At 43.9% G+C, this 12,664-nt stretch overlaps 1 protein-coding gene across 1 annotated transcript in view; it reads right to left on the bottom strand.

Moving 5' to 3' along the window:
• cspg4 (chondroitin sulfate proteoglycan 4) overlaps nt 1-2,564 on the bottom strand; it is a 96,464-nt gene extending 93,900 nt beyond the window's left edge. Inside the window, exon 1 of the mRNA XM_084059295.1 lies at nt 2,426-2,564. Coding sequence (XP_083915421.1) covers nt 2,426-2,501 — 76 coding nt within the window. The 5' untranslated portion in view covers nt 2,502-2,564. The remainder of the gene's footprint in view (nt 1-2,425) is intronic.
• Between the last annotated feature and the right edge of the window lie 10,100 nt (nt 2,565-12,664).

Raw genomic sequence — 12,664 nt, 5'->3', positions numbered from 1 at the left:
ACCGCCTCACTACTACCCCTACTGCCATCTACACCTCACTACTGATCCTATTGCCCCTACTGCCATCACCGCCCCAATACTGCTCCTATTGCCCCGACTGCCATCACCGCCTCACTAATGCTCCTACTGCCCCTACTGCCATCACTGCCCCAATACTACTCCTACTGCCATCACCACCTCACTACTGCTCCTATTGCCCCTACTGCCATCACCACCTCACTAATGCTCCTAATTCCCCTACAGCCATCACTGCCCCAATACTACTCCTACTGCCATCACCACCTCACTACTGCTCCTATTGCCCCTACTGCCATCACCGCCTCACTACTGCTCCTAATGCCCCTACTGCTTGTGAACCAGGGACCACCACCCTGACTAAGAATCAACCTGGGGACCACTGTTGTGTTGGGTGGGAATATGAGCTAAGATTAGAGCTTTGCTAACACTTGCTATGCATCCCATTTCTATACATCCCACTGTTTCTCAACCAATGGTCCAACTACTGCTAGTGGTCCATGGCATAATTAGGTTGGGAACCACTGATCTATTCCTATCCCACGGTTACCCTTATTCTGTTCTCTTACTTTATCCAACCTTCCATTAAACTCATAATTTACTGATTTGTAATATATCTGGTACACTTCCCCTTCTTGAGATTCTAATTTCTTGACCCCCGACTTCCCAGTAACTGGAATAAAAATAAAAATCTTTCACTTTCCTTCATTACTAAATACATGGTCAGGGACCACATGCAATACCTTCACGGACCACCAGTGGTCCACAGACCACCTGTTGAAAACCCCTGGCCTACTGCAGGGCCATTACCACCTCACTACAGACCCATAGAAACGCACGCGCACACACACACACACACACACACACACACACACACACACACACACACACACACACACACACACACACACACACACACACACACACACACACACACACACACACACACACACACACACACACACTAGGGCATTCACGAATAGTGATTTTTAGTATTCGAATTATTCGACCTATAAGTATTCGAATATTCGATTAATCGATTTGATTATAAAAAATAAAATAATAAAAAAATAATAAATAAAAAAAATAAAAAGTTTTTTTTTTTTTTTTTTTTTTTCAATGACATTGATGACTGGACTCAAGGAATGCGAGTTGACGTCACACCAGAGCTCACAGCTGCGTGTCTGCTGCAGAAAAGCCACTAAAAAAAAAAAAATCTAAAAAAAAAAAAAAAAAAAAAAATGTTTTAATTTTTTTTTTTTTATCGAATAATCGAATAGTGGTTTGATAGTCGAATAGTCGGTTTGATAGTCGAATATTCGAATATTCGATTATTCTGTTAATGCCCTAACACACACACACACACACACACACACACACACACACACACACACACAGGAATAGAAATAAGCAACATGACACTAGTAGCTGGACTGTGATGTCTCCACACTGCTGGCATCTGTGTTCCTACAGACAGATTCATCACAGGCAACCACACCGCGCTGAAGAGCTATGAAGGCAGTGTGGAGCGAGGACACACCATGGAGTGCAACACATTCCTCACTACATACAGTATGACTGACACTCAATTCACCCTGGACTCAAGTATGCAGCTTTTCACACACACACACACACACACACACACACACACACACACACACACACACACACACACACACACACACACACACACACACACACACACACACACACACACACACACACACACACACACACACACACACACACACGCACGCACATACAGTACACACCTACAACAGTACAGTATGTGTCCTTGGTTGGATACAGTTGGATACAGTTAGGTGCTAAGTTTGAAAGGAAAACCCATCAGCCTGGAGTACAGCTGTGATTTATACCCGATGAGGGATGCCCCAGAGAGGGACCATGACCTGATCTCCTCTCCTCTACCTGCATAGTGGCTCCCTGGCAGGGGGGGAGGGAGGGAGAGAGAGAGAGAGAGAGAGAGAGAGAGAGAGAGAGAGAGAGAGAGAGAGAGAGAGAGAGAGAGAGTGTGTGGATGCTGTTGGTGTGTTCAGTAAGTGAGAGTGCATAAACAGGTATGCGGGTGTGTAAGTGAGTGTTTCAGTGTGTATTAGTACCAGTGTGTGTGTGCACTCCTGTATACTGTATATCTGTGTGTGTATTACCCTGTGTGCATAATATATATGTACAGTGCAAGTGCCCGCATATGTGCCTATACATGTGTATGTCTGTGTGTGTGTGTCTGTGTGACATGTTCGTGTGAGTTGGTATGTCAGTGCATGTGTGTGTGTCTGCTTATGTGTATTTGTGTGCATAAGTGGCTGTGTGTTAGTGCATGTGTGTGTGTGTGTGTGTGCCAGCGTGTCAGTGCTGTGTCAGGACAGTAGCAGCTCTGTGAGGGACGTACCTGCGTGCACGTGGCCCAGGGACCAGAGGACCAGGGTGAGGGAGAGGAGGCAGAAGGCTGAACGCAGGGCTCTCATGTTTCGGGACAGTCCTCCACAGTAACTCTGCAAGCGTTATAGACTCTCCATTCAGAGGGACCGACTCACTGAATGGACTCACAGAGACGTGGGACCTTGGCTTTCTGCTGCGGGGAGGATCCTGGGCTGGGCTAGGGGGCAGGACTCGGTAGGGGAGAGGGTGGGACAGTGGGAGGGAAGGGTGGGTCACTGGGAGGGGAGGGAGGGACTCTCGACTCCCCCCCAAAAGAAATCAGTTAGTTCTGCTTCTCCTTGGCTTATACTGTACGTACTACTACTCACACATCCATGTGTGGCCCCAGTGCATACATAAAGGACCACACGTAGACATCTGTGCATTTGTGTGCACAGACATAATATGCAACCGTAAGCAAAAACACATGTGCGCACATGCATGTCGTGCAATGTGCACGGATGCACGCACGCACAGACAGACACAAATGCACTCACTCACACACTCACACAGAGTTGCAGCTGCAGCAGCGCGTGTCCCTGGTGGGAGAAAGTTTACAAACTCTTCTCCAATTTCACCTCCGTCGCACGTCTACAATCACCACCTCTCTTTCACTCGTTCCCTCCCTCTCTTCTCCCCCTCTATTTCTCCTTTCCAACCCTCCTTCTCTCTTCCCATTATTTTCCTTGTGTCCTGCCTCTCTCTCCCTCCAATAGCCTCTCTCTCTCCGTCTCCCTCACTCACCCTGGTTCTATACACACACATTCTTGCTCTGTCACTAGCCTACTTTTTTTGCCTCCTCCGGCGACAGCCGTGGCCCGAGGCATCGGGTTGTCTGTCCGTCCGTCCGTCCCATTCTCGTGAGCACGATATCTCAGGAATGCCTTGAGGGAATTTGATTATACTGTATATGGCACAAACATTCACATGGACTCAAGGATGAACTGATTAGAATGTGGGTGGTCAAAGGTCAAGGTCACTGTGACCTCACAAAAGATGTTAATAAAATTCCATCAAAGTCGTTCACTATAGTATTATGAGTCTGAACAAACACAGATGTAACTGCAACTCGTTGGCCGAGGCGAGTTGCAGTTTTTCTAGTTCTCTTTGTCCATGGCTCTCTTCGTCATCCTCTCCTCTCTCTCCTCAACTTCTACCTTCCTATCATCCACTTTCTCCTCTTTCTCAGCCTCTGTCCTTAATTTCCCCCCCTTGACACATCTCTCCTCCATCTCTCTCTCTCTGCCTCTCTCTCTCTAACTCACAGCTAAAACCAGCGACTCTCTCATTTTCTCTCTCTCTGTTCCCTCCCATCCTTCTCTCCTCTCCTTTGTTTCTCCAGTTATTAGTTCTCCGTTGTCTGTAAAGTGGTCTGAGGAGACTGGAAGGCTGCTTTCTAAACTACAAAAAAACTCTTCATTCGAATTAAAAGACAGATCAGGTCAGTTCCATTCTCTCTCTGTTTCATCTCCCCAGACTCAGCCTGATCAATGTCTTCTGTTCAACACAACCTGCTGCTGCAGCTAATTAAGTGTGGAGGCTGTGCAATGTTGTTGTAGTACAAGTAGCTTGTGTTGTAGCGGTGGTGTTAAGGTGGGATGTACTGATCTGTTCATCCGTATTCAGAAGGGACCAGACATTGACAGACAGCAAGAGGCAGAGCGGAAAAAGTTTCACTGCAGTGAAGTTTTTCTCTGTACCCAGAGGGTGAGTTGACCTTATGGAGAGAAGGAGGAGGGCTGGTTGAGACTGATTTCACAAATATTAAATAACAGAACATGGGGACGTGTAGAAACATAATCAGGGACTTCATAGGGATTAGTGTTTGGTAATTAAAATACACTTTATCCGAGTTCATAACCCACCCATGTGTGGCTCTTTCAGCAAGGCAATCATCATTTTTTATCGGCGCCAGCCAGGCCAAAAGTCTGGGATGTTATTACAATTTACAATTGTAAATACTTCATAATTTATGTCATACAAGTGTTACAACAGTTAAGCTGTGAGAAACCAGGGTGATTAACACACACTATTGAGGAGAACATCCAAGCCTAACTGCATTCTTACCGATGCACCACAGTGGTCAGATCACCTACTCCCAACCACCTAAAGTAATAGTAAAAAGCTATCTATCTCACTCTTCAGTGCCTGTCAAATGCATTGATGATTGCCATGGATAATGTTGTTGTCCAATGTCCAGTCTCTATTTCATCACGAGACGATGCACCTAGGTCAGGGCAGGGGTCATCCGTACACGGACAAACATGTCCGTGGCAAGACATGTCCATGTCCGTGGCACATTTTGTATTTTGGTTATAATGTGTACATATCTATCCTGAATATTCACAATCATTTTTTTAAAGGATTTGTTTGAATGATTTTGGTGACTCGTAAAGTGTCAGGATGACAAGTCATGCTCCATTTATTCATCAGTCATGACCATTTATTTTGTATATCCATGACAAAAATAAAATATTGATGAAAATGTCCATCACAAGCTGGCATGGTGATGACCCCCGACCTACTGTAGGTGCGTGGTGGCGCTCATTTATGAGATGTATAAAGGGCATGCACCTGTAAACTAGGTGCGTGCTAATTTATGAGACATATAAGTGCTAATTTTCCCACGTGTTGCCAGCGTGTCGTGTGTGGAAGGTAACATCCCGCATTTAATGTTGGTTTTAAAAGTGTTGTTTTAAATAGCTGACCGTAATATGTTGTATTTTAGCATAATATGTGTTTTGTGAAGTCGATCATGTGATCTGTGTTTTCTTCACAATAGTGTGCACTGGAAGGGGGGAGTGTCCTAAATAGGCTGCTCTTGGGTCTGCCACAACTATGCTACTGCTACGCCACTGCTCCAATATTACAATCAACCAATACTGCTAATTTGTACACAGCTCAGAGCCACAGTTCCCCAGACAGACAGACGACACTGCTGACATCTTGGAAACATCAGAAAAGAAAACAGACATTTTTTTTAAAGAGCTGCCACTCTGTTCAACATCGGGGGATCATTCAAAGTGAAAATACCCCACTTCACAAAAGGTCACAACTTTATACCGACACATTCGAGTCAATCACACGCACACACACACCTCCTCCTTCCACTCTGACCTACGCTGTGGAAAGACAGAGCAAACTCGAACCACCTGTGAATCGTCATGCTAGCCAGCACGCACTGCGCGGCTGCTGGGGCCACTGGGCAGGTCATTATCACTGTGAAAGGTTACTGGTGGGTGGGCCGAGGGGGTGGAGTTGAGTTTAAGGAGAGTAGGGGTCGCACGCCCTGTCAGTTCAACAGACTGAGCTCAGTCTTTCATGAGCGGCTGAGAGAGAAAACAGTGTGGGTGTTGAAGGGGTCACACTGACCAGGATTCTATACGCACAGCCGGAGAAGTTATTTTTTACAAAGTAAGCTGGTACAGAACACTGGTATGAATACAGGCACACCAGTATTCATATACCCCATGTACAAGCTCTCAATGGGTTGCATCAGGACACGTTGCGAGCTTGTAAATCTGCTATTTTTGCTACTCTGAAAATGTATGTAGGGAAAAATTATAATTATATATTTTTTATTATATATTATTATATTTTATTATATATATATATGTACTGATATAGCAAATTAAATATTTCATAACTTTTTCATATATTGCAACAATAATGTGTTGTCGACAGCACCGTTTGGTAAACAGTGCTGTATCTGTTACAGTATGATTGGAAAACCAGTCAGATTGAAAAAGGAGTGCTCGTTTTCTTCGAGTTCCCCTCCCGCACTCTCCCGCGGCAGGGCGGGCCCCCAGTCAAAAAAAGAAATGACGTCTCGGAGATACCGAGACTAGGGGGGGAGCGATGATTTACGATTCTGTCCCTATCGGGACATAACTCGGACGGTGCTGAGTCGGCTGAAGGTGACTTCGCAACGCTCGGCACAGCGACTCGCTCGCCTAAGCTCGCTCAGCGGTGCCTCCTGTGGCTCAAGTCACCTTCAGACTGCGCGCCTCCTTCAGTGAAAACGAGTGCACCTTTTTCAATCTGACTGGTTTTCCAATTATACTGTGACATATCCATACTAGGCTATGCAGTGGCAGTCACGGTATAAGTCCCCATCAATTAGTATTATATTATAGACCATTCTTTGAATTAAATAGTTAACCAAATTACCACACCGTTCTAACTTTGACATCTGAACAAAAAGGGTGAAAGCCAGACTTTTCCAAAATGCCAAGGTGTAGCATTAGACTATCTGGAGTCACATCCCCTTTGCAGTCTGACAGAGTTCACACTAACCTGATTGTCTGAGAGAATGCAGGAGCTGAGATCACAGTGACCTGGAGGACTTATTCCTTGATCCCAGGAGGACATGGTGATGATGAGCTCAGCTCACAGTGACCTGATCATGATAAAAAATACAAGGGGGGGGGGGGGAATGAAATTTGAAATAAAATGTAATATGAAATCAGAAGGGGAAAGAAATAATCTGATCTGATTATTGCATCTGATCTTCTCAAAGACAATGACATAGACTTTTATTTAGTCCCAGAGTCAATCAATTTGTTTTAACAAACTACAAGGACCACAATGGAAACTGGAAAAGTGTGCTCCTCGGAGCACACTTTTCCAGGCCGGGTTGCCTACCCAGAACCCACAATCTGTGGAAGACAGTCTTAGCCAATTGGAATGGCTAATTTGAAAAATGTAGGATACCATTTCTTTCTTGGCCTTGTGGGAATGTGCATGCAAAGTTTCACGGCAATCGGATGCTGAGTTCATGATTTGATTTAATTCAAAACGGGCCAGACGGACACACGGACGGACGCATGGGGCGAAAACATAGTCTTGGTCCCGCTTTTGGCCTGGTGGAGATAATAGTTCCAGATACCTTATCCTTCATGATCTTTTAATTGTGCATGTGCTTTGCCTTTGTTGTTGCAACCTCTAATTGTCCTTTTATTTCACGTGCCAAAACCCTAAGCCTAACCTCCCACTAACCTATAGGTTAAAGATGTTAGCTAACATCTTTCAGACTGTCCGAGGTTATGAGTGACAGGCGTAAGGCTTACGTAGTCCAAGCAGGCAACACATCCAAGTAAGCAGGCAAACAGAATCCACACACAGGCAGATCAGTCAAAATCACTAGTCATAATATGGAGACAGAACTCCACACAATAACAAGACAGAACTGAGGCAAGACCCAGGAAACACTTGAAATTCACAGAAGGCTAGAGAGCCAAGACAGGTACACACAGTAAAATTCACTTTATGAACTGGCAAAGACTGAGTGTGAGTCCAGTTCTATTGATGCAAGTTGACGAGGAAAAAAAGAAAAAACATCATGATTGATAATATGACAGACAACTGAGGAGATGACACCCGCACAACTGATGTAGGTGATACAATTAACAAGGATTGGAGCTGCGTATTGCACTACGTGAATTTCACACGCAGGCTGTACAATAGTACAAACAGCACATGCACGCACTGCACTTATGTATGCAGTCAGTGACAGAAACCTCACCGCTGTTGGTTGCTAGATTCACATCACCAGCACATCAGACGAACGATCATCCAGAACAAAACAGTACAAACAACCTACTAATAATAGGAACAGATGATTTTCTCCATTGAAAAATGTGTATGTGTGAAGTTAAAAGATTTCTTGGGGTGCTACAGGGGGGTTGGCCTTAGGGGGAGCTCAAGCACCTCCAAGCACCCCCTAGTGCCGTCTATGCTCAGAAGCATGTCAAGGACTATATTCTTTCCTGCATGTTGTCCATGAATATCCAGCAGTCACACCATGGTTACTGTTCTCCTTAGCGATGCACCAGTCATTCAGAGTAAATAGTACAAAGTTACCCACAGACAGTAGGAAGAAATAGTCAACTCAAGTCAGCAGGAGCAATCTTACAATCATTAAGGCTTGTAACAGCAACAACAACAACAACAACAACAACAACATTAACAACAACTAAAGTCAGGTAATCATATTCAAACTCTACATTTACACTTTTTCACAGAGCCCACACCACTGGGAAGCTTAATGTTTGTTTTATTAAAAATGAGGAACAGGGAACAGCTGTTGAGACTCGCAGTGCAGGGTGAGGGTGCTGTCTCATTGCAGGGAGTCATCAGGCTCCATTGAATCCCCCTGTTTGTTCTTGTGTCAAAAGAGAGAGCGAGTGAGAGAGAAGGAAAAAGCCAGAAGAAAGGGTTAGACATACACTTGGACGGGAAATTGCCTTGGGAGGTGAGGTGTGATCTTTGATCCCCAACTTAAGTTCTGGAACTTCAGAAGTTGTGATCATCAACAGCTTTTGCTGCTGATGTTTAACAAGTATGACAAGCGACATCAGTTGATATGAAATTGTGTAATATTGTCTCATGTTTTTGGTTGTCTTTTAGATATTAATAAGTGTATTCATGTTCAGTGACAGTAAGTATAAAGTGTTCCCTAATACTGTGCAGTTGTTGTTGTGTGTGGGAAGTAAACTCAAATCTTTCTGCAGGCACATTTTGAGGCAGACCAGTTTGCCAAGACCAAAAAGGGCCAGACTACGCTGGGAAAAAGATGCTTTGTACATTGGCCTGTGGTGAAAAAAAGGGTCTCCAAGCACCAGAATGCACTCCTGGACCTGTAAATACAGAGGGCATAACTGCTGACAGCGCTATAAGAAGTATGGAAAAAATTATAGTAATATTTCTTATTTTTAAGTTAAAATTAACACTGTCATGTCTTCTTCTTACTGTAGACGTTTCAAATATTGACGAAAGGGGAAGAGGAGACGGGAGAGAGATGGGAAAGTCAGAGTGAAGATGACTTGTTTGGAGAGACGGGAAGAGCTGACACCACCCATTCCCCCAGCAGCCAGATGAAAAGAATTACAATAATAATTTAAAAAACAATCACAGCAAAGGCGGCACTATTAAAGGAGAATAAGGAAGGAAAATGCTGCTCTAAGGGAAATGCAGCTCTCAAGAAGACAATGAAAAACAGGGACAAACATTTCAAGAAAGCTTTTTCAAAAGACCAAATCAAGGAAATCACCAGACTAACCTCAAAATGGAGCAATGACACAATTAATAAGGCCTTAAACATTTACTTTGCTCCCTGCCCAACAGATTAAAAACCCTGTAGGAACTGCAGTACTGCCAGTAATATGGACTGAAAGAAGAAAGAAGAATACAAAGTGTTCAATTTGAGGCTGGTGCAGTAGGCCTACTGTATGTTGACAGAGGTCTTAGAAAACCTGAAGGTAGATGCATTGACAGAGCTTGAAAGGGAGTAAGTGTTGATCGCACTTGAAACCACACATTCTTACTGGCCAAAGGTATGGTGATGTGCTTTTATCAGGTCACACAGGAGTCTCAAGAACGCTGGGGGCGCTGTTTTTCCTTTTTAGTTGATTTGGGATCCCAGATTTCACAGGAGAAGCAACACATGCTTGTGTGTTTATTTTGGCTAGAACCTAGAATTCTAGTGGCATGTCATTACAGTGGAAATTCGACTAATGGAGCAGAGAGGCTAATATTATTGACATAACTTAGGGCAGCATCCATAGGGCTACATGTGCTGCTGTAGATGTAATGTCTCCATGGACATGGGTTAGTCGTACATAACTGGGCCATGTGGAAATTCTTTGGGGTCGACCACAATTAAACACATCAGTGCCACAACCGGCAACACCAGACAGCCAGCTCTATTTCATACCTGATGTCCCACATCTTGAAAAAAAGAAATCTAAAAAGTGCCCTTGTCCAACCTTGTGTAACCTTAGGATTTATGCAGGTGTGCATAAATCCTAAGGTTATAGTAAATAAATAAAACCTCCACTTTAACAAGGTTTCAGTGGCCAGATTGGTCATTAATAAGGACTTATTGGTCTTTCAAGAAGGCATGATATTAAAAAAAATAGCTCCCCATCTATCAGCTGCAGCTATCGAGCCAAGTCACTTTGATATGATGAAGGCTGGTCCTGCTCTAAATGTATTCAGTAAGGCAACAAGTGCTGGGCTGAAATATAGGGTGCAACAAGAAACACTGCCATTTGTCCTACATGACTTGTTGTGCTTGTTTCCCTCTTAGCACTATCACTTTTTTTTATGGTTATGTCTTAAATGCCCCAATTTTGTATGGCCAAGTAATTAGAGCAACCAGGAAGCATTCGGATTGTTCTGTTAAAATATTTTCATTGGTTTGCCAACTGTGATAAATGATTGTTTGTTTTGGTTATGGATGTGTTCTAGAAGGAAGGTGTGCACTGCTTTGAACTCATGTCATCTCACCTTGCAATATCCCTGAGCAGACTCAAGATGGAGGAGTACCAAAAGGGCATCACCTTCATCCAGGACATCATCCATCTGTTTCGTGGAATTAAGATTGGTCCAAAGGGAGGTTGGAAGCCTGTTCAAACAGGGGGGATAATGGAATCAACATCAATGTTGGCCATACAGGAGGAGATGCAGACACAAAGACACAGTTTGTGGTAACGTCAAGGTTCACGCAAGACTACTAGACCAAGGGTTCACAAACTTTTCTGGCAACAACCCCCAATAATTTTCATATTTGAACTGGGGACCCCCCACCCTGACAAGCACTTGGAATTGTAGGCATTATACTTAGTTAGACTCGGTTCAACAGATAAATATTGTGAAAATAGCCGAACTACAAGCTCACAGCGCCTCGCAGCTTGCCTCTTTGCACTATTTGACAATTTGGCCAATTTGGTTTAAAAAAAGACTTAAAAGTAATACAATTGTCACTTTAGAAATGTGCAGATACCATGTATACACTTACTGTATACTCTATGTTGGTTTGTTTACATGTTAAACATTAAGCTAATCATCTGGAGCCCCCCCAAAATAATTTGGGGACCCCCCCCTAGTCCCGACCCCCAGTTTGGGAACCACTGTACACACTCAGCTGTGTGAGGTCTAAGAATCCTGTACCAATGCCAGTGGAATTCCATCATACAAAACAGTCCTGCTGGAGAATCTTAGTGAACTCATAAGAGTTCACCAAGATTGTTACAACTATAGTACTTATTAGATGTTACTTCATTTCAAAACATATTTGTTACCTGCAAGGGTCACCTACTGTAGAAGGAATGGATCTCAGATATTCCTGAGTATGTTCACATTTCAGCCATCTTGGATGTTGACAACATTATGTTGCAGTTACAATGGCTGGCCAGTGGGTGGCAGTATATGGGTGATGGCCAGCAATGTTCGGGATTTGCCTATCAGGATGGAATATGAAAAATCTGACGGAACCATCTTAATCACTTGTGTACGAGTAGCATGATGTTTGGACAAAATTTGTAGGAGTAATATGAAAAAGAAAAGTATTGCAAAAATCTGCCTCCTGGTGGCGCTGTAATAATTGTAGTGGAGTAAATGTACAATATTTTCCTCTGAGATGTAGTGGAGTAGAAGTAAAAGTATTGAACTGTGAAAATACCTCCACATTTTACTTAAGTACAGTACTTAGAGTAAATGTATTTAGTTACTTCACACCACTGGCCACGGGGGCACCCACTTTGAGAAACCCTGCCCTGGGAAGTAGTTAGTTATTGCTCCACACTCCCTAAAGCAGTGAGGGAGGGAGGGGCGGACAGCTGTGTTCCGTCAGCAACTATAAGGGAGCAACTATAAGACTTCCGGTGGACGATCTCTTCAGAATAAGAGTACACTCTAAAAATAAAAATAAAGTAGAAAAACGGTTAATTTGCACATTAAAACTACAAATGAAGCATTTAAACGAAGCTATACAACACATATTATGTTTCTGTGTAACAAAAATGTTTTTTTAAACATTAATAATTTATCTAAATGGATAAATGGTCAGAAAAGGTCAGAAAAGTGCCGTTCTCAGACAAAAGTGGACACTGGACAGGCGCCGGCGGACACTGCCGACACTTCTGACATACGCACGCGTGCGGGGACACCTCCCCTACAACGCCACACTCTCGGATAAGCCCGAGAGGTGTAAAAAAAAGTGTGGCGGACTGTCCAGTGAGGTCAGAGGTCAGAAAAGTGCCGTTTTCAGACAAAAATGGACACTGGACAGGCGCCGGCGGACACTGCCGACACTTCTGATACACGCACACGTGCGGGGACACCTCCCCTACAACGCCACACTCTCGGATAAGCCCAAGAGGTGTAAAAAAAAGTGTGGCGGACCGTCCAGTGAGGTCAGAGGTCAGAA

Source organism: Gymnoscopelus microlampas (genome assembly GCF_963454915.1).
Source record: "Gymnoscopelus microlampas genome assembly, chromosome: 6".
Lineage (NCBI taxonomy): Eukaryota > Metazoa > Chordata > Actinopteri > Myctophiformes > Myctophidae > Gymnoscopelus > Gymnoscopelus microlampas.
The sequence above is the reverse complement of the archived record's forward strand: the minus strand, read 5'-3'. Positions and strand labels throughout refer to the sequence as shown.